This window comes from Cetorhinus maximus, chromosome 16, assembly GCF_964194155.1.
Source record: "Cetorhinus maximus chromosome 16, sCetMax3.hap1.1, whole genome shotgun sequence".
NCBI lineage: Eukaryota > Metazoa > Chordata > Chondrichthyes > Lamniformes > Cetorhinidae > Cetorhinus > Cetorhinus maximus.
The window spans coordinates 74970652-74996932 of NC_135894.1; the positions used below are offsets into that span (position 1 = coordinate 74970652).

General features: G+C 42.8%; 1 protein-coding gene across 1 annotated transcript; it reads right to left on the bottom strand.

The window, feature by feature from the left end:
• Positions 1-13973: 13973 nt before the first annotated feature.
• On the bottom strand, positions 13974-24427 carry jagn1a (jagunal homolog 1a). Its single transcript, XM_078560085.1, has 3 exons — positions 24289-24427; positions 21530-21640; positions 13974-16219 (listed from the first exon to the last, which is right to left on the bottom strand). Exons 2-3 carry the CDS (start codon positions 21616-21618, stop codon positions 15757-15759), a joined length of 552 nt encoding a protein of 183 aa, XP_078416211.1. The 5' UTR covers positions 21619-21640; positions 24289-24427; the 3' UTR covers positions 13974-15756.
• Positions 24428-26281: the final 1854 nt, after the last annotated feature.

Here is a 26281-nt window from a genome sequence, read left to right on the forward strand (position 1 = left end):
CAGCGAAGCACACATCCTGTAAAGTGAATTTTTAAAAAATTCACTGAATTTGTCTAGTTTATCAAGTAGCTCCCCTTCTACCTTAAATATCTTTTTCTAATGTCATGTCCATTTTGTTATTCTCCCTGGTTCATAAACTGAGACAAAGCAACTACTGAATAATCCTGCACTTTCCCTGTCATTATCGGTGAGTTTATCTTGTGCATGCCTTAGTGGAACTATGCCCATCTTAATTTTCCTTTTGTTATTGATGTGTCTAAGGATACCTTGCTATTCTTTTCATATACTTTGATCACTTCATTTTGTAATTTCAAAATTATGTAGGTAGCTAATGTCAGGTTCAAAGTGTAACAGAACTCTCAGGTTTAATGCTGAAAACAAATCTTTGGAGTTCCATTTATGCCATTAAACCGCTCGAGTGTGTTAATTCATGCTTTGTAGCACACATCCAGCAAGAAGGCAATACTCATGTATTGTCTCAGAGCAGAAGGCCAATGAATATCCAAGCAGCTCACAGAAGATACCTCTATGTTTGATATGGCGGTGAGTACTCATGTACAATACTTAGGCCAAAGAAAAGTGAAAAATGAGGAATGTACATTCCACCAGAGATGCCAGTCAGCCCATAAGAGTGAAATCCCTTCAAAAATATTCCCAAATTGTGGAGGTATTCATTGATGCTCAACGCCATGTCCAGCTCGATGGAAAAAAGTATGACTCATGCTTAAAGTGGAACCACCTTGCAAAGGTGTGCAGGTTGTCAAAAAAGAGGATTCAATTAGTTCAACATGGGGAGTCTCTTCCTGGGAGTGAGGTACAGCATGCGTATACCATCATGAATGGTAAAGCACCTAGTCATTTAAGGGATGCTCAATTGAGATTGTGGGCATTTCAGTGTCGCTTCTCATCGATGTCGGTATGCAAGTATCTATATTGAATTCTACCACTGGTAATTTTAGTAATGTTCTTTCACTCCAATGACAGACACTCTTCAATGATCACTTGATTATTCTAGCTTTGGGAATGATCACGGTTCCAGTGTACGACAAAAACGTCAACCTGACATACTCACATTTTATATAGCCAAAGACAAAAGCCTTATGGGGGTAAATCTTTTTTGATAAACTTAGCTTCAAACTTGATGACTCCTGTGGAGCACACATTAACATGATTGAAAACATGGACTATACCCAACAGTATTCTTCCTTATTTAAGGGGTAATCAAGGGGTACTTGTCATGCCCCTTGCATCGTCACGCCAATTCTGCCAGTTTTGCAAAATTCAATATGGTTGATATTTGCAATCCATGCTGAAATATCACAGGAGCTGAAATGATTTGAACCAGATGGTATCATTGAGCAAACGCACTCATCACCATGGATATTGAACCTAGTCATTGCACAATGCAAAAATGGAGACCTTAGACTAGGCGTGGACATTAAGGCAGTCAACAAAGCTATCATTCTAGAAAAATATCCACTTCCTAAAATGCAAGAACTATGGCATCATTTCATGACTCCTCGGTCTTCATGAAGCTCAACCGATGAAGCTATCTTCAGATACCACTAGTGGAGCAAAGTCGATATCTTACAGCTTTTTTTACTCACAAAGGTGTGTTTTAGTCACACGGAATGCCCTTTAGACTAAGTTTAGCACCTAGCACATTCCAGAAGATATTCCACCAGTCTTGTCAGACATGCTCTATCTATTTGACAACGTCGTCGTGCATGGAATGGACAAAACAGAACAAAATCAGCGGTGCTCACTTGACTTGAACAACACAATTTGACGCTCAACATGGACAAATGCACATTCGCAGGTATCCGAGATTAACTTTTTATAGTACAGAGTGACAGCAGCTGGAGTAAAGCCTACACAGGATAACATCAAAGCCATTCATGTGCTTCTGACCCCATCTAACGTGATGAGTTGGCATCATTCCTCGGTACTAACCAACTTTTATCATAAATTTGTTACTAAGTATGCAGAGATTGCGGAGCCTTTTCGATAGTTACTGCGCAAAGATGCACAATGGAAATGGACAATTGCGCAGCAAACAGCGTTGGGCAGGTTAAAGGCGATGATAGCAATTCCGCCAGTCCTCGTGCGTTTCAACCCACATGCAGAAACATATGTCACAACCGATGCGTCAGACTTGGAAATATATCACTGTTCCTTCACTGTCGCTGGGTCAAAATCCTGGAACTCCCTTCCTAACAGCACTGTGGGTGTACCTACACCACATGGACTGCAGCGGTTCAAGAAGGCAGCTCACCACCACCTTCTCAAGGGCATCTAGGGATGGGCACTAAATGCTGGCCCAGCCAGCAAAGCCCAAATCCCGAGAATGAATATAAAAAAAAGTGATAGGTGCTGTAGTCTCTCAGTGCTTTGAAGGAAACAAACTACCAATCACTTATGCATCACGCTCATTGCCAGAAACTGAACACAAATACTCTACGGGAGAATTGGAAGCACTAGCCTGCATCTACTCTTGTGAACATTGGCACATGCATCTCTATGGTAGAAAGTTTACTTTCTGCACTGATCACCAAGCACTGACTGCATGGTTAGTTATGTCAGAATCTGGTCATCGACCTCTACGCATCTACAGATAGTCAGATCGTCTTCATCAGCACAACTTTGAGGTAGTGCATCTCACAGCTTCACGCAACTGAGTAGCTTACATGCTTAGCCTTATTACTATTACACAGTGTTAGCGATATTGAAGCAACTTGCGACATTGAAGACTACGTGATTTTACATGTAACCGTGAATCTTGTTACAGGAGAGGAGTTGAAGGCAGAAGCAGCAACAAACAGTGTACTGCAAAAAGTTATCCAGCACCTGAAAAACTGACTGGTTACTGTTGCCCAGTTTGGGTTCTGCCAGGGCTACTCAGCTTCTGACCTCATTACAGCCTTGGTTCAAACATGGACAAAAGAACTGAACTCCCAAGGTGAGGTTAGAGTGACTGCCCTTGACATCAAGGCTGCATTTGACCGATTGTGGCATCAAGGAGCCATAGCAAAACTGGAGTCAATGGGAATTGGGGGAAAACTCTCCACTGGTTGGAGTCATACCTAACACAAAGGAAGATGGTTGTGGTCGTTGGAGGTCAGTCATTTCAGCTCCAGGACATCACTGCAGGAGTTCCTCAGGGTAGTGTCATCGGCCCAACCATCTTCAGTTGCTTCATCAATGACCTTCCTTCCATCATAAGGTCAGAAGTGGGGCTGTTCGCTGATGATTGCACAATGTTCAGTACCATTTGCAACTCCTCAGATACTGAAGCAGTCCATGTCCAAACACAGCAAGACCCAGACAATATCCAGGCTTGGGGCTGACAAGTGCCAAGTAAATTCACACCACACAAGTGCCAGGCAATGACCATCTCCAACAAGAGAGAATCCAACCATCACCCCTTGATGTTCAATGGCATTACCATCACTGAATCCCCCACAGTCAACATCCTGGGGGGTTACCATTGACCAGAAACTGAACTGAACTAGCCATATAAATACTGTGGCTACAAGTGCAGGTCAAAGGGCAGGAATCCTGTGACAAGTAGCTCATCTCCTGACTCCCCAAAGCCTGTCCACCATCTACAAGGCACAAGTCAGGAGTGTGATGGAATACTCTCCACTTGCCTGGATGAGTGCAGCTCCCACAACACTCAAGAAGCTTGACACCATCCAGAACAAAGCAGTCTGCTTGATTGGCACCACCTCCACAAACATTCACTCCCTCCACTGACTGATGCACAGTAGCAGCAGTGTCTACCATCTACAAGATGCACTGCAGGAATTCAACAAGGCTCCTGTGACAGCACTTTTCAAACCCACGACCATTACCATTTGGAAGTACAAGGGCAGCAGATACATGGGAACACAATTACCTGAAGTTTCCCATCAAGTTACTTGCCATCCTGACTTGGAAATATATCGCCGTTCCTTCACTGTCGCTGGGTCAAGACCCTGGAACTCCCTTCCTGACAGCACTGTGGGTGTACCTACACCACATGCGCTGCAGAGGTTTACGAAGGCAGCTCACCACCACCTACTCAAGGGCAACTAGGGATGGGCAATAAATGCTGACCCAGCCAGGGAAGCCCACATTGCGTGAATTAATAAAGAAAAAACAAATGGCCTCATGAAATAAAGGAAGAACTGATCCCATATTACAGAGTACGCAATGAGCCCACATTGTTGATGACAGCTGTGTCACACGGGGAACATGAGCAGTTATCCCAAAAGCGCTACAGCAACATGTATTGCATTTTGCCCATGTAGGATACCTGGGACAAAAACAGAAAATGCTGGAAAAACTCAGCAGGTCTAGCAGCATCTGTGGCCAGAGAAATGGAGTTAACGTTTCGAGTCTTTATGACCCTTCTTCACACCTTTTTCAGATTTCCAGCATCCGCAGTATTTTGCTTTTATCTTAAGAGTACCTGGGCGTTGTTAAGATGAAACAATGATCTCATGAAACAGTCTGGTGGTCAGCAATAGAGCGCCATATAGAAGAGCTCATTAGAAACTGTGTAGCTGGTAAAACAGTGTTCTACACCTCTACAATTGACCCCATGGCTAACAAAACCATGTAACAACCTCAAGTATATATTTTTGGAGAAGCTCAAGCAGCCCCTTTCAGTCAACATTTTTTGCTTGTTGTTCGTGATCTATATATCAAAATGGCCCGAAATTTCTACAACAAATTCCATAACAACCACTTCAATCATCAACATTGTAGACAAGTTGCTTACAAAATGGAGTTTGCCGGAGGCTATCACTATAGACAATGGACTGCAGTTTGTTTCCAGTCAGATCACGGAGTTCCTAGCTAGCTATGGAATTCACCACCATCCGATATTGTGACACAACCACAATCAAATGGTCATGTCAAACAATTCAACATCTGTGAGCTAGTATGTCAGAGTGAAAAACGTTTGAACAATCCTTTCATATCCTATTCCCACATATCGATCCATCCCACATTCTCTGACTGGGAAGACACTGGTCAAACTTATGAGAGGTCGTAACCTTTGCATGCTGCTGACCATTCTTAAGCCATCACTACCATCCAACGAGAATGTCAGAACGAATGCAGAAGAAATTGCAAAACGGCAAGGTAAAGCAAAAGCGTACTTTGACAAGTTAACAGGTGCAAGGGACCACGATTTGAAGTTGGAAGTTGGATTCACATCAAATGGCCAAATCGCGACCACAAATTCACATCATCTCTATCAGGACCAAAGCAGATCAAGTGGTTGCTTGGTACCAATACTTATCTATTGGATGACAACACAGTGTGGAACGCGAGTCGCTTGATAGTGAGCAGACCAGGGTTATTTCAAGGACAGTGGTTTGAGGATTTATTTCCTTTCCTGATGAGCGACTGCAATGTTGATCATCTGCCTCATCGAGCTGATGACGCAGAACCACAACCTCAAATTTGTAGATCTCAGTGCCGTCATCAATGACCTTCATTTTCTGAAGACTATTTCTGTACTTAGAGTAAACTGCCACTCTGGTCTCTAAGAAATTACTTGATGTACGCATGTTTGTTGTTTATGATGGTTTAATTTAAAATAGGTCTTTAATTTTACAGGGGGAAAAAGATATTGTATTCAATTGTTCAATTGTTTGGTGTTATATGTGTCAGTTAACTATTCACTGTGTGCTATTAGTCAAGTCTGGTTGTTGTTACTGAGAAACAGAAACTAAACAAAGACTCAAAGCTGGAAGAATGAGAGATCAGACATTTTTAAAGCACTATATTAAAACACCTGCACACTTTGAAGCTTGTGCTCTCTGCATATCTCTGAGGTGCAAAACACAACAGAATGCTTTTTGGAAATCCAAATACACTATGTCTACTGGTTCCCTTTTATCCAGCCTACTTGTTACATCCTCAAAGAACACTAATAAATTTGTCAAACATGATTTGCCTTTCATAAAAACATGTTGACTCTGCTTGATTGTATTATGATTTTCTAAATGGCCTGCTACCACTTCCTCAATACTGGATTCCAGCATTTTCCCAATGACAGATGTTAGGCTAACTGGCCTATAGTTTTCTGCCTCCCTCCTTTCGTGAATGGAAATGTTACATTTATAATAGAGGTGTTAAATTTGCTCTTCTGAGATCATTGAACTTCTCTCTGCATTGAACCCAGGTCCTGGTGGTGTTCCTGACCCTTTCAGACATCTCTGCCCAGGCCTACTTCATTCTGGAATTCAGGATACCCTAACAAGAACAGCTGCTTCTGCCTTGTTCTATCTTCCTCTGTTACAACCCCCAGGGAGGTATCTGAAAAGTGAGAAGCAGCTCTTCAACTCATCTGCAACTCAAAAGTCTTCCACAGTTCCTAAACATAAATCCAAGCATGGCAGGTGGATAAAATTGTCTTCCAGCATGAGTCAGCAATTTCAAGAGGCGCAGACAGGGAAAAATTAGTCAGGAAAACAACGCACCTGTACTTCCTACCTGATTTAAATTTACATGCAAGCTGCCAGAAGCAGGCACCCAAAATTCCTGTGGTAGCAAGGCTACAGAGGACTCCAACCAGCACCTTGCGGTCACAATTTAGACGAAGCATGTTGATCCTTGTGCCCATTGTTGAACTGCCTTTCTTTAATAAGCAAGTTATTAAGTGGAGCTACAAGCTGTTTCTCATAAGTCCTGTTACACATTAACTGCTTCGTTTCCCCTCTAATTCATGAGAGGTTTACATCTGATTAAATTAGGAGAAATGTTAAATGATGAGCAGTAACCATGTGTTAAAATATACATAGCAGTTAGTACCTTGCATTATTAGACTTATCAATACCCTTTTTGTGCAATTGAGATAAAATCAAATTGGAGCATACTTCATAAACATCAACTCTGCGCAGTAATCCTTCAGCAGTGAAACATTAACCTTGACATTTGGTGCACCAACAAATAAGAATGTCCAGATCTTGATGCCCCGTGTGGCTGTTTCAACCATTCTCACTCTATATGAATCCCTGACAGTTTACTGCACTAAAAAGAGATCTCAGTCAGCAATATCTAATAGCGTGAATTTAATACTGAATTATTTATGATTAGAATTATTTATATGTGGCACCAGTACTGTGTAAGAAGTTTAGCTCAACACACAACGTTTGGTGAAGAAGTTTTACATCTGAAGGATACTGGAAATATTTTTCTCAAGTAGTTTTTTTTTTGTCACTGTTTGTCCACTCTAATTATAGAACAAGTTGATGTAATGCATTTCTAGTTCAATCACATTTTGCTTCAAATTACTATTATTTGTAAACCATTCAGTCTGGTACCTTTACATCTGTGGAACATTTTCCAAGCTGGAACAAAATGTAATATTATAATGCCACAGCAATGTGATTTCTGCTTAACAGCTGTGGGGAGTCAAATCCCAATCTAACTCTGGAGGGAAGCACTGTAACATAATGCTCTGCAGCAAAAATGATAGAATTTATCCCTGCAAGTTCTCGAGTAGTTAAAAAATAGTACTCAAAGCACCAGAAAAGTACCGCCTTCACAAGATCCTCCAAATCTGGTAGCAAGAAAGACAGTCCAACAGCAGCGTCCTCTCCCAAGTCAACTTGCCCAGCATTGAGGCACTAATCGCTCAAAACCAGCTCCGCTGGGCAGGACATGACATTTGTATGCCTGACACCGATGCCCAAAGCAATTGCTCTACCCAGAACTCGGTATTGGCAAGAGAATTCCAGGAGGACAGTGGAAATGCTTTAGGGATGACCTTAAAGCATCCCTGAAAAGGTCAAACATAGCCACCGACTCATGGGAGACCCTGGCTTGTGACCAACCAAAATAGAGGAGGATCATTTGGGAAGGCACCAAAACACAATGAGAGATTTCCTTGGGAACATGCAGAGGCGAAGTTGAGGTGTTGGAGGAAACACACAAACCTCCAAACAACTCACCTACTCAACACTTCAAGCACCACCTGCTCCACATGTGGCAGAGTCTGGACTTATCAGTCATCTCAGAACACATCAAACCAGTTGGAAGCAAGTCATCCTCGATCCTAAGGGACTGGCTAAGAAGGAAAAGAAGAAACATAGGAACAGGAATAGGCAATTTAGCCCTTGAGAGCTAGAACTGGAAAATCAGGCAAAAGGAAAATTGGCTTAAAAGAATTCTGAAGGATATGGAAAATTACATCTTTGAGAAGTTGAGGAAAAATAGTAAGACCATGGTCAAACTGCCTAAATAAGGAAGGCAAGAACACACTAAGAATTATTCTAAAAGATACCAGGAATGACAAGTGGATCTTAAAGGAGGGAAGTGGAGAGATACAGTTGTTTAAGATGAAAATTCAAAAGCATGGGGCAGCTGAAGGCACAACCTCCAATAGTGGCTTGAAAGGAGAATGGATGCACAAGTGGCCAGAGTCAGAAGAAATGAGATTTCAGGAGCGGTTATTGGGCTAGAAGAAGTTGAAGTTGGGGAGAGTCAAGGTCATGAGATTTAACCACAAGAATGCAAAATTTAAATTTGAAGCATTGGGAGTCAATGTAAGTCAACGAGCACAGGGATGATGTATCAGCAGAACTTTGTGCAGGATAGGACAGTGACAGAGTTTGGTTGAACTGCAGTTTATGGAAGGTGGCCAAAAGAGCATTGGAATAATGGGACACAAAAGCAAAATATTTCAGAAGCTGGAAGTCTGAAATAAAAACAGAAAAGTCTGGAAACACTCAGCAGGTCAGGCAGCATCTGTGGAAAGAGACAGTTAACTTTTCTAACTTTACCCAGTTTTGATGAAGGGTCATCCATCTGAAATGTTAACTCTGTTTCTCTCCACAGATGCTGCCAAACTTGCTGCGTATTTCCAGCATTTTCTGTTTTTATTATTGGAATAATTGAAACGAGGTAACAAAGCATGGATAAGGATTTCAGTGAAGATAGGCTGTGGTAAGCTATGACAATTTTATGCAGGTTGAAAGTTAAATAGGATGCTGAACTTACAAACCATCATTTTATGATCTCTGTAGGGACCGATGACATTTAAAAAGAAACTTGAACTTCCAGTTAATAGCTGAAAGAACGACATGTCAAGATTTCATGTTTAAAACTTTTACTGTAGCAAATGACTAAAAGCACTAATCACAAAACACTATATTCTTTCTGTAGGCGGCTTAAATGTTAAAACTACAGAGATGAACATTCCCCTCCATCGAATTAGTCTTTTTAGAAAATAGTCCACAATTTCTCCCAGTTTCCAATGGTTCCCATATCCCCATTGCACCGAGTAGCAACTTTGGGTGAACGTCTCCAGGAGTTTTCCTCAGTTTTTGGAGAGTTTCTTAAATCAGCCACCAGCAGTAAAACCTGTTCCGATGATTCTTCTTCCCCATGCCATGCCATGTCATGTCACAACAAATCCCATGGAATCCATAGAAGGCTGCAGTATCAATCTCTTCAACTAGAGACCACCTCCCTCCTGTATCTGGTTGTGATAGCTTGCAAAGTCGAGCAACATTTCTGCTGACCACATAGAATCTCTACTGTCTATCTGTGATATTCATTGATTCATAGGGAGGCCTTTAACCTGAATCTCAAAAATAGCTTCCTCTGCTTTCTTTCCCATAGCAACATGAAACACATTAGCCTTGCATCCATGTAAAACTGCTGTGGCTATCTATAATCGCAACTTTTTCCTTCATCTTAGAATTAAAAGGGACAGTTTACAGTACAACTGTTTACAACATGATACCTAGAGTACCTTTCTGGGACTTTGGGAGACTCAGTCTATTCATTGCAAACTCAAAGATTGCTGCCAATGTCTCCAAGCATATATACCTTGCACTTTCTTCTCACTAACACAACCTAAGTCTTCTTTTGATCTCTAACAATCAAACCACCCGGGCTTATTATCAGGCAGACTTCAGAAAAGGTCACCTGACCCTCTTCATTTACCCTAAATTTAAAGCTACAGTCCCAAGATAGAATAACCTTATAAATCTCATTCTAATAATCTGCTTCAACCTGAGACAGTGGCTAGGGAGATGAATGGAATGAGTGGCAAAGGCAAGAAGTTTGTGGTAGAGGCTGAAGATGCCTTTGGTCTTACCACTGGTTAACTGGAATATGCTGTGGCTCATCTAAGATTGGGTATACTGGATGTAAGACAAGCAGTCTGATAGCACAGGGAGTTTGTGCAGTGGTTGAGGGGAGTAGTGGAGAGATAGAGTTGAAAATACCACCACCTGCAAGTTGCCCAAGTCAGACCCCATCTTAACTAGGAAATATAATTACTGTTCTTTCACCATCGCTAGGTTAAAATCCTGGAACTCCTTCCTTAACAGCACTATATACCCCGTGGACTGTAGCAATTCAAGGCAGCAGCTCACCATTACCTTCTCAAGGGCAATTAGGGATGGGCATTGCCTTGCCAGCAATGCCTACATCCCTGTTTCAGCTTCTCCAATTTTACTTGGGGTCACCATAATGTTGCTCACCCTGCTGCATTTCCTCCTGTCAGTCACCCATTCTTCTTCCAATCCCAATGCATTTAAGTCTCTTGCCATCCTTCTGTCTGGTCTTTGTCTTTCCTCTTCTCTTTCTGACAGTCCCATCTCCATCACTTACCTCACCGTGTGTCCTCTCTCTCACTGCAACAGATGACCATAACTTGGCTACTTTCTTCCATGCTTCTATAATATTCACTGACCCTCCTGATTTTGTCCTTTCTTGTTACCCCACACATCTATCTCAGCATTTGCATCTCATTGCTATCCTGTCATTGTTCCTCAAGTTTCTGCACTATATAAAAAGGTAAGTCTCATAACTGTCTTGTACATTCTTCCTTTCAGTTTCAGTGGTACTTTTCTATCACACATTCCACTGCACTTCTTCCAATACTCCAACTAGAGCTAATTCATTGCTTAATTTCCATTCCCATACTTCCATCTTCTGCCACCACTTCCCTCATCCCATGAGCAAATAAAAAAATGTGGGAAATTGCTAAATCTCAAATCTGGTACTTTGCCCTAAGTGAAACACTAAACTTCAAAAACCAGTTAACCACCCCGATATTACACTATGGTTGCTGTAATCATCATGGAGAGATATAATCATTTCTTCTCCAGTTTTTTTTTGCAATAAGTATTCTCTCTTCTATAGAATAGCCTAACCAGAAATAACTTACTTTGAAAAAGTTAATAGGGTCACCTTCCTGTAAGGCTATTTCAATGAAATCAATTATTGCTGAAGACAGAGACATGCTGTCAAAGCTTCTTGTCTCGCACTCATGAGAATAGATGCAAGAATGCCAGATTTCAAAGCGAAGAAAAAAAGGGAGCTAATTGGTTGGTATGTCAGCTTCAATTAGAGGAGGCTTTGCCATGAAGAATGCACCAGGGAGCTGTTGACTCCATGCTTTTATTTCAAAAAAGGCACAATGCCTGGACAAATTCTTTTTGTCCACAAGAGGGCAAGTCCTGTGATGGTGATTCAGTTTCCCAGACTTTAACTATGTGACATGAATTGGTAATTGCTTATTAATATTAAAGTGGCATGCTTAAGGCCAAATTTGCCTAACACAGTTGATTTTTTTTTCAGGATTACTCACACTTTAGAGGACAATTATATCTGACCTTGTGAATTACAGATCAAGGGTGCTCAAAGTAATTTCTGCTGGGGAACAGCAAATGTGACTAAGGCCTACATCTGCAGTTCAGACTGAAATCTAAACTCATCTTCTGTGAGGAGTAACTGTAATCTTGTAGCATGCTATACTATCCCATCCTAATGTTGTCAGTCCAATAAACCCACTTTGATATGAGCTTTATTTTTTTCCATGTTTCTAACAAATACAAGCAACGGGAGCATTCCTGCTAGTGATATATACATATATATTCGATAAACAAGCAGAATATACATACATTCCAGCCTAACATAAATTAAATTATTTATGTTCACCCGCAGCAGTATAAAATTTATAAAGATATAACAATTTATTACCGTTTTTAGCATAAATTGACATCAAAGCAAAGCATTACATGGTGCACTTCAAGAATTTTATAGATGATACATATTTTCAAATTCTGAAAGCAATAGTAATTCAGACATTGGAAATTAGCACACTACATGCACTATTACAGGAAGGAGGATCAGTATTTCTAAAGGATTACCAGCTCTACTTACAAGGATCAGTAAAGTCCATTTTAATTACCAATTTAAAAAAACTCATTTTTGAGAGACAGTTTACAATTTCTATTCTATGAATCAAAGAAATAAAAATGTTGAAAAATGGAACCTAAAAAGGATTCAGTAAACAAGTTATTGGAAAATTTGTTTTATTTCCTCCATACCCCTTCTCCGCTCACCCAACTAAAATAAAAATGTGAAGAGAATGTGATAAGGCTTGGTTGTAATGCTATGTCACAGCCAACTAGCTTGCCAGCATTTATTATCCAGGGGCACACAAAGAATGAGGTACTGGAGGGCTCCTGGTACTAATAAATTTATACCAGGAGAGTCTAGAACAATGAAGATATTTTACACATCTATTTTTATGCAGTTATAAATAAAAGTGCATTTTAAAATGTAATAATGGAAGAAATTATGCCCTGGGCAGCAGAGAGCTCAAAATCCTCACTCATGAAACTGAAATTCATAGATCACTATCATTGAGCACACATACTCTTTGTTGCTCCAGGCATTTCTCCTAAACACAAAAGCAGCCGATACCTTAATGGACTCTCTTCTATTGTATTTATTAAAACGAATTCTGAAAAACATAGATACCTCACATATAGTTTTAATATTATGAAACATTTAAATAGTTACTACTTCAAAATAAAAATATAATTTCCTGAAATTGAATTGCCTCAGGGGTTGAAATTGAATAAACATGTAGATGTGACAGAATATTTTTCTAAATTATTTATATTTCTAAACATAATTGTCAATGTTGAAAACACAGGAGATACTTATGGTTTTATTTCTATTATAGGAATAGAAACTACTTCTGCAAGCATTGTATCTAGAGTTGCCCTAGTAGTCTACAAGGAAAAAACAAAAAAAAAATGCTAGTATTCTCCCTAGTCTATCCTCATCTGTGCACATTCACTTCACCTGGGATATATTTTCATCAGGAGCTTATAGTATCTCATCCCCAACACCTTTTTTTATTTAAAACAAAACAGATTGTGCTCCATTCTCTTTGCCAACTAAGCCATTGAGGGAATTTTAAGTCCTTCTCCAGTTTAGCATAACTTCACATATCAGAACTCTTAAGATAAAACAACTCAAAAGTCTAGGTAAATTTTCATTAAATTACAACTCATCAGCCTGCCCATTCTGTTAACCCAGGTCCCCTTCTAGTCATTTACACTGTTTTCTTGTTGCTAAACCTGCTACCAGGACCAAACCTATGATACATAGAAAAACGCGTAACGAAATGTAAAAAAAATTTCTGTACTAATTCTTAGGTTGCCAAATATTGACACTGATCTCTGCAATGGAGGCAAACCTTCAAAACATGGGACGAAAGTTCAAGAAATTAAATTTATACTATATATTGTAGAAAAGGTTAAGCAGCCAAGAAACAACATTTATTAGATTATGGCAATAACCAAAACTAAACATTTTCACTAACTTGCCAATACTGAACTATCTGTTCCATTTATTACATTTGAGACCATAATGCAGTGAGATCAGGCACAGAGTTTGAAGTATAGTAAAAATGTTATTACGAATCAGAGGATGGGAAAGTAATTCATCCTTGTCAGGAGTTCAATATTCTGAGATCTGAATTTGAACTTTCTTTCAAGCTGGTGGAAGCAAATTAAAGATGGTAAGTTTGTTACAATAGTTGTAACTATTTACTGTACAATAGAGTTGAAAGAGTAGCAATAAGTAATTAGTTTTGCAACAGTAATCCTTCATCCTATTAAATATTTGCAAAATGGTAAAAAGGACAAAACAGATTACAAAAATTACTGTGAGATGACCCAATTTTATTCACAAAGCACAAAATACATAGCATATGGATACTGGACAAGTTACAACAATTACATCAAAAGCCCACTGAAATTATGTTACACCAGTACAGTACATTGAATGAAGTATTGCACCTAGTTATTGTCATTGTGGCAAACAAAAGATGAAATGGTGAGAATCAGAATAAAAATTGAACTCCCATTTGAAATAAAACACAAACTTTGCTTAAGTTAGAATTAATTAAGTTCAATATTCTCATGGTTTTCATTTTACCTACAGATCAATGTGAAGTTCCTAGCCTTAATGCCCCCTTTGAGACAGCCAAATCTGCAGTGATTAAAACCCAACACATGCTCCCTACAATTATCTGACCCTCCATCACAGCAGTTTTTGTACTGTAAAGCTTCTTGCTTTCTCCATAAATAAATTGGAAGTTCCTCCCAAGAGATTATGATTGAATATGGGGTAGAAATATAGCTCAATTTGTTGGGCCAGATTACAACCTGCCAGTGGGGTTAAGATCACTTTTGTACAGCATTATCACTCTTGTGTAAACATTTGTGTTATGAAATCATTGCAGGCATGCTGACAGCATTTGCAGTTCTCAGAAGCCAAAGAATGTCACACTTGTATTACATATATAAAGATTTGCCTTCCTATTGTAAATAACATGTACACATAACCAACCAATTTCTGCAACACCAGTGATTTTAAAGAAAGCACAAGAAAAAAACTGTACTGAGCTTAAAACATTGAATTTTTTTAAAAAAGGGAGATGCACAAAAACACTGGCTAGTGTATGTTTTACATTTAAGATCATGAGATCCAAAATATACAGATGGTTTTATATGCAACATAGCAAAGTGCAACATTATAGCAAAGTAGTAACAGACTGCACAATGAACAGGAGCTATATCCAAAATGCAGAGAGTTGTATAATACAACTTCAAAACTATATGCAAAGGAACTGTCAGAAAAAGGTTAAATCTTGGTCTTTAAAGAAATTGTTGACATATACCATAACTCCTTTTAACTGTGTTGGCACAAGCATTTTTAATTAAATAGCTCAATTAACTCGGGAAGCTATCATGTAAAACATTAAAATAGATGGCTTGATCTTCAAGGATTGAAGAAATCTTGTTGGTCTCAACATTCTATCCCCAATCATGATTGTATTTAAATACAGTCTGCATGAGGCTTAGTAGCACAAGTCCCAGCGTTATGTAACAGTTCAGTCTACCAGCCACACACCTTTATGTTTAGTTAAGTTAGCAAGACCAAATGATGTAAAAAATGTTTAATCTTACTGCAGTATTTCACAGTACATAAAACGAACTGAACCATTTGTTTTTCCTCTTGAAAATCACAAGCTATGCCAATCATGGTGTATCAACAGGGAATACAATCAAATCTTTGATTTGGATAAGATTAGGTTCAGTGTTTGGAAACAGTTCCCAATTTTGCATTTCCCAGTAGTTTAGTGACTCTGCACCATAATTTTTTTTAAAGGAGTATCAAGCATCACAGGCATCCACAGTGTGGAGTAACCTTAACATCAAATGTCCTGGGGGAAGAACTTACCACTGCCAGTTTTACTTTGTGTGGAAGCAAATGCAGTAGGGTAGAAAGATGGCAATAAAAACAAAAACAGCTTACACAAAACAATCTGCAGTATTTAGGCCCTAGACTTTCATTTTTACTGGACTGATGCAGTCCCATTAAATTCATCATTGTTCATCAACCAGCTCTCAGTATCCAAAGGGTATTTTCTTCTGCAGACTATTTCTTCTTCTTTTCCTGTGTGGAGGTAAACCAAGAGTCCAGTAATTTTTTGCTGTAGTAGATCTGCCAGCCATGCACTTGCACTGCAATAACCAAGACCAAGTACATGACTGCTACAGCAGAAAAGCCAAAGATGAAGCGGTAGGCCTTGCCATGCCGGTACAGCTGCTGTGCCATGGGGAACATCTCCATGGTGCCATAAATGAGAGGGGCAATGGAGAAGAGCCCTGCACTGATCATGGAAAGCACAAGATAACTGATGTTGTTACGAGGAAAAGCAATAAAACCGAAGATAGATGGTATGATGCTCAGGAGGTACGGGTATTCCCATTGGTATGGCATAGCTATCAGGTCATGCGACACTAATTTCATGTGACTGACAATGACCTGAAGAGTGAGCAGTGTCCAGATTACCAAGTGAGCAATTATCAGCTTCTTAATCTCAGACTTCAGAGTTACACTGGAATTGAAAAAGACAAATACAATTTTAAATTAATTTTGATCCCTACAGATACATTTGAGATTCTGCTTTAAAAATTACTTTACAACTTATCTGCAAAAAGTACAGCTATTAGTATACAAAATGCTATTTTAGTTTAATGGTATAGTCTTCACAGCGCTATTATTGCTCTATAGATTGTTAAATATAGGCTTGTAGGTTTTTTTTATGCATTCATGGGATGTGGGCATCGCTGGCTAGGCCAGCATTTATTGCTCATCCCTTGTTCAGAGGGAGTGAACCACATGGCTGTGGGTCTGGAGCCAGACCAGGTAAGGACAGCAGATTTCCTTCCCTAATGGGTTTTTAAGACAATCAGCAATAATTTCATGGTCATCAGACATTTAATTCCAGATTTTTACAAAATTCAAATTTCACCAACTGCCGTGGCATTACCCTGGGTATCTGGATTACTAGTCCAGCTAAGCCATCACTGCTTCTCAAATGGAGAATTTGAGTCAATATCCAAGTTACTTAAGTGTAGGATTTCTGTAGGAAAGATGACCAAAATAAGTATCTGTTTAAGTTAAGCACTATTATCAAGCTTAAAAAATAAATTTGTGAAGTGTCTGATCACATCTCAGAAATATCTCAAGATATTTCAAACACAATTAGTTATTTTGAAGTTCAGTAACTTATGTTTATAAAAAGAGTTTCTATTTTCAGCTTATTGTCTAGGTTTTGTGGTCAGTAGCAAGAAAACAGCAGTGCCATTGGCCTCAACGTTGCCCACAAATGTCTAGTGATTTTTGTGGTGTGGACTTGCCATTTTCTGACGGCAGTTTAAATCTGGCACCAAGTCAAAAGGGATTTCCAGGCATGCAGCAATAGTGATGACAATAAGCAGGGCAAGCAGCCAATCACACTGAAGCAATCTTACAGACAGAAAACCAACAAGTTACAAGCAATGAATGCCTTCACTTTTAATTTAAAATTTCAGATAGCAAAATAAATGACGACTAGATATAGATAGAAGCTAAAATGTAAATATAGCCGAACCTTGACGTGTGGAATTTACTAGGAGAAAATTAATATTCCATGAATATATTAAATATGAAATTAGCTTCTCAAGGCCAGGGAGGGTGTCCGGTAGTAATTATGAAGTCAGCACATCATTAAAAACCCAGTTATAACTTAATCAATAAGGTGCAAGCTTTTCAAAAGTTCTTTTTCAATATAGAATCATAGAATGGTTGGAGGACAGAAGGGAGTCCATTCAACATATTGAGTCTGTGCTGTCTCTCAGCAAGGGCAATTCAATTAGACCAACTCCCCTGCTCTTTCCCCATAACTCTGCAAATTCTTCCCCTTTTAGATGCTTAGCAATTCCCTTTTGAAAATCCCAATTGAATCTGCCTCAATCACCTTCTCAGCTAGCGCATTCCAGATCCAACCACTTGCTACGTAGAAAGAATATTTTCTCATGTAACTTTTGGTTCTTTTTGCAATCACCTAAATCTGCATCCTCTGATTTCTTGATCCCTTTGCCAAAGAGAACAGTTTCACTCCAACTACTGTTTAAAATCAGCAATGTAAAAGTGCAAGTTTGCATGAATTAATTGATTCTTCAAGAGCACTCCCTCTGGAAGAGCGTAGAATCATTGACTTCTGGATTTCCACCTTATTCTGTGCGTGTGTGAGTTTCCGAAGTTGCTGTCAGTTTCAGTGGAGTAATGATAGTGAACGTTGATATTACAACTGCAAAATCTGGGCTATTAGCTCAAATTGCATTGAAAGATCAATTAATTTGTTTTCGGTAGTGTCACGGGAAGAATGTTAGAATAATGATAAAATTCCCCGCTCTAATCTTCTGAACCATCAGAATAGTCAAAGAGAGCCCCTGCTGAACATCCTATCTGGAGGACTTCACCAACAATGCAGCCCTTCCTCAGTACAGTAGTAGAGTCTTAGCCTGGATTGGATGCTAAATATAGCAGATCATCTCCTAATGAGAAGCAAGGCTGCTACTAACCAACCCAGATTATTATTTATCTTTAAGAAGTATTAAAAAAGACTTGGGTGCAGATCCCCTTGTCATTTCTCCCTGTTACCTCCACAAGTAAGAATGTTTATTAAAAAAATAAATGAATGCTAATCCCAGCACAATTGTGGGGCAATACAGGGTCACATTTACAATGCCAAAACAGTAACTGAAGACCACACCAGAGGCCAAGTACCTTCTTGTGTAGTCTAGATTGAAGATATGTCACAAACTGGGCATTCTTACACATCTTCTAGCAGCTAATTTAAATGCAGCATTGACTGAGATCTGAAATAGATCAACCACCTTACCCTCAAGTTCAGGAATGCTACATGACACAGGAACACCACAATGAGTGAGGGAAAGTGCAGAACATGCTAGTTTACCTATCATAGTATAGTCTTTCTCATTTTCTAGGTGTCATTCAATTCCATAAATAAGAAATTGCATCATCCTACGAGGCAAAATGTTTGAGGCCAACTCTGTACCATTCTTGAATCATGTATCTATTCTCATCCTTAAATAGAATCTTTTAATGTGGGACACATTCACATTTTATCAATGTCGGATGCAGCAGGGACCAGAGTACTACTAGACTTGTACATAATTATTTAAGAGAACTTGCCAAGTAGCACCAATTCAGACAGAGCTTTCTGATCAGAGGGAAAAAACTACACTAAAAAAATCATACCTGCACCGGGCAATTTAACATTTTTCCTCATTACAATACGTAGAACACCTACATACAAATGTATATTGAAATAATGCAGAGTCAAGGAGGTAGCACTCTTGAGAACATAAAATACACTTAATGCATGGTAGCAACAAAACATCTTTTCAAACAGCAGTTCAAAACAACACTGCTCAGCCCAGGTGGGAGTGAGCTGGGTGGGGGATGGTGGAGTTCATGTAGAAGATCAGTCATAATTTAAGTGAAATGCAGAACAGGTTCAAGAGGCCGAATGGCTTACTCCTATCTCTAATGTTCTTATGAAATGAGGAGTCATTTGATCCATTCGCTCTGGTACTGAAATTCAACTTATTCTGCACATTTGTGTTTACGTGATCCCAACTCCAGACTGTACTACTTTGATATACTTTGTAGAAGCTGAACTAATGAGGTGGGAAATGGACATCCTGAAAGGAACATGACTGTTTTAGGTGTACGTTTTAAAGGTGGCAAGAAATCAGAACCTCAAAAGATTCTAGCAATTTGTTCCAAAACCAGATTCCAATTCTAACATCTGAGAGCTAGCTCCCAACATTTACGCCATTAAATTTAGCTCTTGTCCCAAATCTACAATTCTGCTGCTGGGTCACGGATACTGGCTTCCCAGATTCCAACTTAAAACTTAAATAAAAGTGACTAAGACAATATAGCTACAGTATCAAGCATCTGTAACTGTGGACCTTACATATTCTATTTAACACTGTAAAACCCCAGAGTTGAAATCTTGCAAATCAGGTAACTCAAGTCAAGAGGGCCTGCTATTTACTACAGCATCATTAAATCCCATGTGTGATTTGGTTGAGGACATCCAATGGCAGCAGAGCTTGAAGGTCCAAAGGTCATGTTTCCTTTGCTGAATAAGCTTATGTTCTCACATCTTATGATCGTACTGGCTAAAAAGGAAAATAAGGCATGGGCCACCTACAATGGAGAGTGATTTTTTTCCTAAGCTTATTCAGTATAACACTTTTCTTCCTAGAAGTACACAGAACATGGACTTGGTCTTGAAGAGTTGCAAAGTTATTCAGCCAATCAAAAAATGTGGCTTTGATCAACGGTCTCTCCTCCCCAGCCTATGAAGGAACTAAAGCATCAAAGGAATGAGAACATGACTGAATGTATACAGCAGTCTCCCAGAGGTAACTTTGATGGGTATTTCAATTCAGGCACTTCCCAATGACCAGTAAAAAACTAAATACTTGAGTCAATTTGGGGAATTTGAGTCAACTTGAGTCAATGTGGAGGAACATTGTGAAGAGTGAATGCAGTATATCAAGTTAAAAATGGCACAAGTAAATCGCTGTACAGTCGAGTGTTATATGGGAGTGTTTGGGAGGAGGGATTGGTCACTTCGAGTACTGGAAGGAGAAGATATATCAGGCTGGAGAAGGTGCTAATCTATTCTTTGAATGTGGAGGTTGGAATCTGAGAACTAAATCGTGGCTCTGTGAGGGCAAGGGATGAAAGCAGAAGCATGTGAAATAGAACGAACACTGTCGAAGACCCTGTCAGCCACAACAGAGGAGATTCCTTAGTTGAGGGAAAAAAGGGAGGGCATATTAGAAGCACCAGTGAGCAAGGTGGCATCATCCAAACAGATGTGATGGAGCCAAATAAACTGGGAGAATAGAATGGAGTCGTTCCAGGAAGCAGGGAGGGAGGAAATGTAATCAAGGCAGTTGTGGGAGTTGATGGGCTTATATTAGATATTGGTTGACAGTTTATGCCATGTCAGAAGCAATGGTGCAGAAGCTGGCATCAGAATGCTGCTTTCTACATCAATGCTTTCGATACCTTCCCATGTAAGCACAGAAGACCAACACCTGCCCTTCCCACTCTCTAGGATCTCCAAGCACTCCTTATTTCAATTTTGAATACTGTACTTGCTGCTCACGTTGTGGTCTCCTCGACAGTGGGGAGACCAAACGCAGATTCTGAACACCTCTGTTCAGTCCGCAAGCATGATTCCAAGCTTCCAATTACTATTTTAATTCTCTGTTCCACTCTGAGCTCTCCTACATTGTTCCAATGAAGCTCAACATATGTTCAAGAAACAACTCTTCATTGCTAGGTTATGCACTTCCAGGCTCAACACTGATGTTAATTGCTTCAGATCAGAACCATTTCTCCAGTTTTTTCAACAGAGCAAGTTAATGGTTCTGTTGTTGCTATATACACAGTTCCTCTAGACCCATGCTTTGTTTCTTTACTTGTCTCTTTACTATCCCCTTTTCCCTGCACCATTATCACTTCTGTTACTCCACTCCATGACCAACGATCCATTTTCTTCTTTCCTCCACTCTCCCTCCTTTCCCTAGCCTTTTCTTGCTTGCAAACTGTGAATCTCAAACTACTCCCAGTTCTGATGAAAGGTCATTGACCTGAAAAATTAAGCTGTTTCTCTGACCATAGATGATGCCTGACCTGAGTATTGCTGACATTTTCTGCTTTCGCTGAAAATTCTCAGTATTAATCGTATTTTGCTTTTAAGTATGTGGCAACATTTTTGTGCTGTTCTGTACAAATATGATTCCAAGTAATAATTTATAAAAAACCTTACCTCATCTGATAGTGTGAAGCTACTTTCTCTCTATGGTGGAAGTCACTGCCATCTGTTCCTGCTGCACGTGGACCAGCACGAGATGCCATGGTGAACAATCAACTTCCAGACCTATGGGGAATGAGGACATTTAAAAAAGTGACCCAGTAGGTTGTTGCTACTTGATGGTTTGAGCTACTCCCTTCAGCTCTGCAACATTCCAGTTCTTTCTGGAAATCTAATTCCCCTTTCTCTCTAAATCTCACTCATTTTGCTCTACACAGTAGAGAAGGTTAAGAGGAGATTTGATAAAGATGTTCAAAATCATAAATATTTATTCTTATGAAAACTAAAGAGAAATTGTTCCAGTAGCAGAAACATTGGGAAACTAATATAAAATGGTGACAAAACTCAGGAAGTTATGATGATCTGGAATGCAATATATAAGAGGGTGAGGTAGAAACAGATTCAATATTTCAAAAGAAAATTTGATAATAAATCAGGGGTAACAATTACAAAGCAATGGGGAAAGAGCAAGAAAGAGGGGTCAATGGGTAGTTCTACCAAAGAGCCAATGATGGCCACCCTCTCTGCTGTGATATCCTATGAAGTTTAATTTCCTGCACCCCCTCAGATACACTCATGGAATTCCTCCATTCATACAAGCAAACTCCCTCAGCCCCAACCTCCGTCTCTTCCCAAACCCAACCTCAGCCTAAACTCCACCCCCCTCTTCCTGCTCCCACATCCTCCTGCCACCATCTCAGTCCCAATCCCCGTCTCTTCTGACCCCCATCTCAGCCCCAGTACCCCTTCTTCCTGCCCCCCACCTCAGCCACAATCACACTTCCTCCCGCCCCCCACCTCAGCCCCTATCACAATTCTTCCTGCCCCCATCTCAGCCCCAATCCACCCCTCTACTGTCCTCACCCTAGCCCCAATCCCTCCAACAGGACCCACCTCAGCCCCAATCCCACTTTGCTCTCTACCCCTCCCTTTCAATTCCCGCTCCATGCCCGATACCCCCTCCCTCCCTCTTTCCCCATCTCAGCCATGAGCCCCCACCCTTTCACACCCTGAACGCCAGTACCTCTCCCTGTCTCAGACCGATCCCCCTCTTTCTCACCCCTCCCCCAGGTGCCCTAATAACCTTCCCCGCTCTTTGCCCGTAATCACCTCCCTCGTCTCCCACCCTCAGTTTCACTCCCCCTCCCAGCTTCGCTCACCCTTCCATACCCTCCTGGCTTCACTCTCCCTCCGCTCAGCCCCGATCCCCCCCCCCTCCCTCCCCTCAGCCCCGATCCCCCCCCCCTCCCTCCCCTCAGCCCCGATCCCCCCCCCCTCCCTCCCCTCAGCCCCGATCCCCCCCCCCTCCCTCCCCTCAGCCCCGATCCCCCCCCCTCCCTCCCCTCAGCCCCGATCCCCCCCCCCTCCCTCCCCTCAGCCCCGATCCCCCCCCCCTCCCCTCAGCCCCGATCCCCCCCCCCTCCCCTCAGCCCCGATCCCCCCCCCTCCCTCCCCTCAGCCCCGATCCCCCCCCTCCCTCCCCTCAGCCCCGATCCCCCCCCTCCCTCCCCTCAGCCCCGATCCCCCCCCCTCCCTCCCTCCCCTCAGCCCCGATCCCCCCCCCTCCCTCCCTCCCCTCAGCCCCGATCCCCCCCCCTCCATCCCCTCAGCCCCGACCCCCCCCTCCCTCCCTCCCCTCAGCTCCGATCCCCCCCCCCCTCCCCTCAGCCCCGATCCCCCCCCCTCCCTCCCCTCAGCCCCGATCCCCCCCCCTCCCTCCCCTCAGCCCCGATCCCCCCCCCTCCCTCCCCTCAGCCCCGATCCCCCCCCTCCCTCCCCTCAGCCCCGATCCCCCCCCCTCCCTCCCCTCAGCCCCGATCCCCCCCCCTCCCTCCCCTCAGCCCCGATCCCCCCCCTCCCCTCAGCCCCGATCCCCTCCCCCCCCTCCCCTCAGCCCCGATCCCCTCCCCCCCCTCCCCTCAGCCCCGATCCCCCCCCCTCCCTCCCCTCAGCCCCGATCCCCCCCCCTCCCTCCCCTCAGCCCCGATCCCCCCCCCTCCCTCCCCTCAGCCCCGATCCCCCCCCCTCCCTCCCCTCAGCCCCGATCCCCCCCCCCTCCCTCCCCTCAGCCCCGATCCCCCCCCCCTCCCTCCCCTCAGCCCCGATCCCCCCCCCTCCCCTCAGCCCCGATCCCCCCCCTCCCCTCAGCCCCGATCCCCCCCCCTCCCCTCAGCCCCGATCCCCCCCCCTCCCTCCCCTCAGCCCCGATCCCCCCCCCTCCCTCCCCTCAGCCCCGATCCCCCCCCCTCCCTCCCCTCAGCCCCGATCCCCCCCCCCTCCCTCCCCTCAGCCCCGATCCCCCCCCCTCCCTCCCCTCAGCCCCGATCCCCCCCCTCCCTCCCCTCAGCCCCGATCCCCCCCCCTCCCTCCCCTCAGCCCCGATCCCCCCTCCCTCCCTCCCCTCAGCCCCGATCCCCCCTCCCTCCCTCCCCTCAGCCCCGATCCCCCCCCCTCCCTCCCCTCAGCCCCGATCCCCCCCCCTCCCTCCCCTCAGCCCCGATCCCCCCCCTCCCTCCCCTCAGCCCCGATCCCCCCTCCCTCCCCTCAGCCCCGATCCCCCCTCCCTCCCTCCCCTCAGCCCCGATCCATCCACCCTCCCCTCAGCCCCGATCCCCCATCCTGTCAAACAACTGCTGCGCGCGCAAATCCCCCATTACAGCAGCAAATAAACGCGGCTGAATCCCCAGTCCCGCCGGCGCCCCCGGGGTTGTTACCGGGCGGTCAGCTAGCTCTCCAAGCAGCAGGCGGACAATAACCGGGATTCCTTCTCCTAACTGACTCAGCGCCAGCCGCCACTCCCACCCTGCACCGCGGCACCCCCGCACTCAGGTGGTTCTGGAGCGCTGCTCTGATTGGCACGTTTCCCTTGCTCAGTGGGCCAATCCCCGTCCCCGTCTGTATCATTCTAATTTCAGCACGTGGTGCTCGCTGTGGGCTCTGACCTTTAGCATTGATCATGAATGTTATTCATGTACTCACCATGATTGAAGTGTAAAACAAGCTGCAACTTCCAGCATCCACTGTACCGGGCAGTTGAACATGGAAATCAGCAAGTTACTGGCGGGATTGCCCTGTTCCACCGGTAGCTTCGCAGTTGCTGCCAGACCTGCTGAGTATTTCCAGCACTCTTTTGTTTTTATTTCAGCTTTTATATACATGTGAGATGTTGCTGTATTTCTCTGACACACACTCACCAAAAAAAGCCTTGTCCAGTGTAATTGAATTTTGAATGGCATGATAACTCTTATTTATTGCCAATCTCGCAGAGACTGAAAATGAACTTTTACAACTGTGGAGTTGCCTTCCTTCAGATTTTATTCATTGTTAAACCAGTACTGAATGCACAGAAATTTCCTCAAAATAAATATTGGAGAGACCAAAGCCATCCCCATTGGAAAGACCAAAGACCAATCCTTAGCAATTAGATCTATTCCTCTGTCTAGCAACCGGTTGAGGCTGATGTACACTGTTCGAACCTTGGTGTCATGAGATGAGCTTTTAACTGCACATTTGCACCATCACTGGATAGCCTAATTTTACTTCCATAATATTATCTGACTCCACCCTTGCCTCAGATCATCACTGAAACACTCACCCTTTCCTTTGTTAGTTCCAGAGTTAACTATCGCAATGCACAATCTCCCATCCTCCATAAACATAAGGTCACCCAAAACTCTGATGTCATAATTCACACTAAATCCTCTTCACCTATCACTCTTATGTTCACTGACCTACATTGGCTCCCAGTTCAGCAATACTTTGATTGTCAACTTCTTATCCTTGTTTTGAACTCTCTCCATAGTTCAACCCTCCCTATCTTTGTAATCTCCTCCAGACCCACAACCCTCTTAGATACCTGACCTCATCTAATTCTAGTCTCTTGGGTAACCCTGATATTAATTACTCCACTATTGGCTGTGCCTTCAGCTGTCAAGGCCCTAATCTTTGGAATTCCCTCTGGAAAACAAGGATGAGGATTTTAATATTGAGGTATAGCTTAACTGGGAGCCAACATAGGCCAGCGAAAGCAGGGGTGAACATGGCTTAGTGTGAGTTAGGACATGGGCAGCAGAGTTTTGGAATACCTTAAGTTTACAGAGAGTAGAATGTTGGAGGGTTGAACCCTCCCCAACCCCAAAGTTGTTGGTGGATTTAGTTAGAGATCAATAACATTTTGTTTAAAATAGACAAAGTTTGAGATTTAAGACACTTGCTCAGTGTAAAAAGCCATTGGCCAGGATTTTACTTATGGAGGGCAGGCTGGGCGGGAGCGGGCGTGGGTGGGCATGGAGCCTATCGCTGCCCGCAATTGGGTCCGCGCTGCATTTTACACGGGTGGGCCAATTAAGGCCCGCCCAGCGTGAATTGTGGCTCCTGAGAATAGCGGGAAAGGGCGGGCACCAGTGGGAGGCAAATGACGGCTGGATTAAATGGCAACTCGGCGGCCTATTCAAAAATGGCGCAGGCAGCCTTCCAAAGGCTGCCACTGATGTCACACAGGAGGAAGTCAGACAGCGCTCTCAGAGAGCTGGCCAGGTGGGAGGGCAGGTCGACGGGGCAGTCTGCCCCAAGATTTTTTGGATGAGTGCCTCACTGCCCTCCTCGAGCAGGTGGCAGCACTCCATGACATCCTGGTGCTAAGGGACAGGGGTAGGAAGGCCACCCCACATAATAAAACGTGCCTGGGAGGAGGTGGCAGAAAGGGTC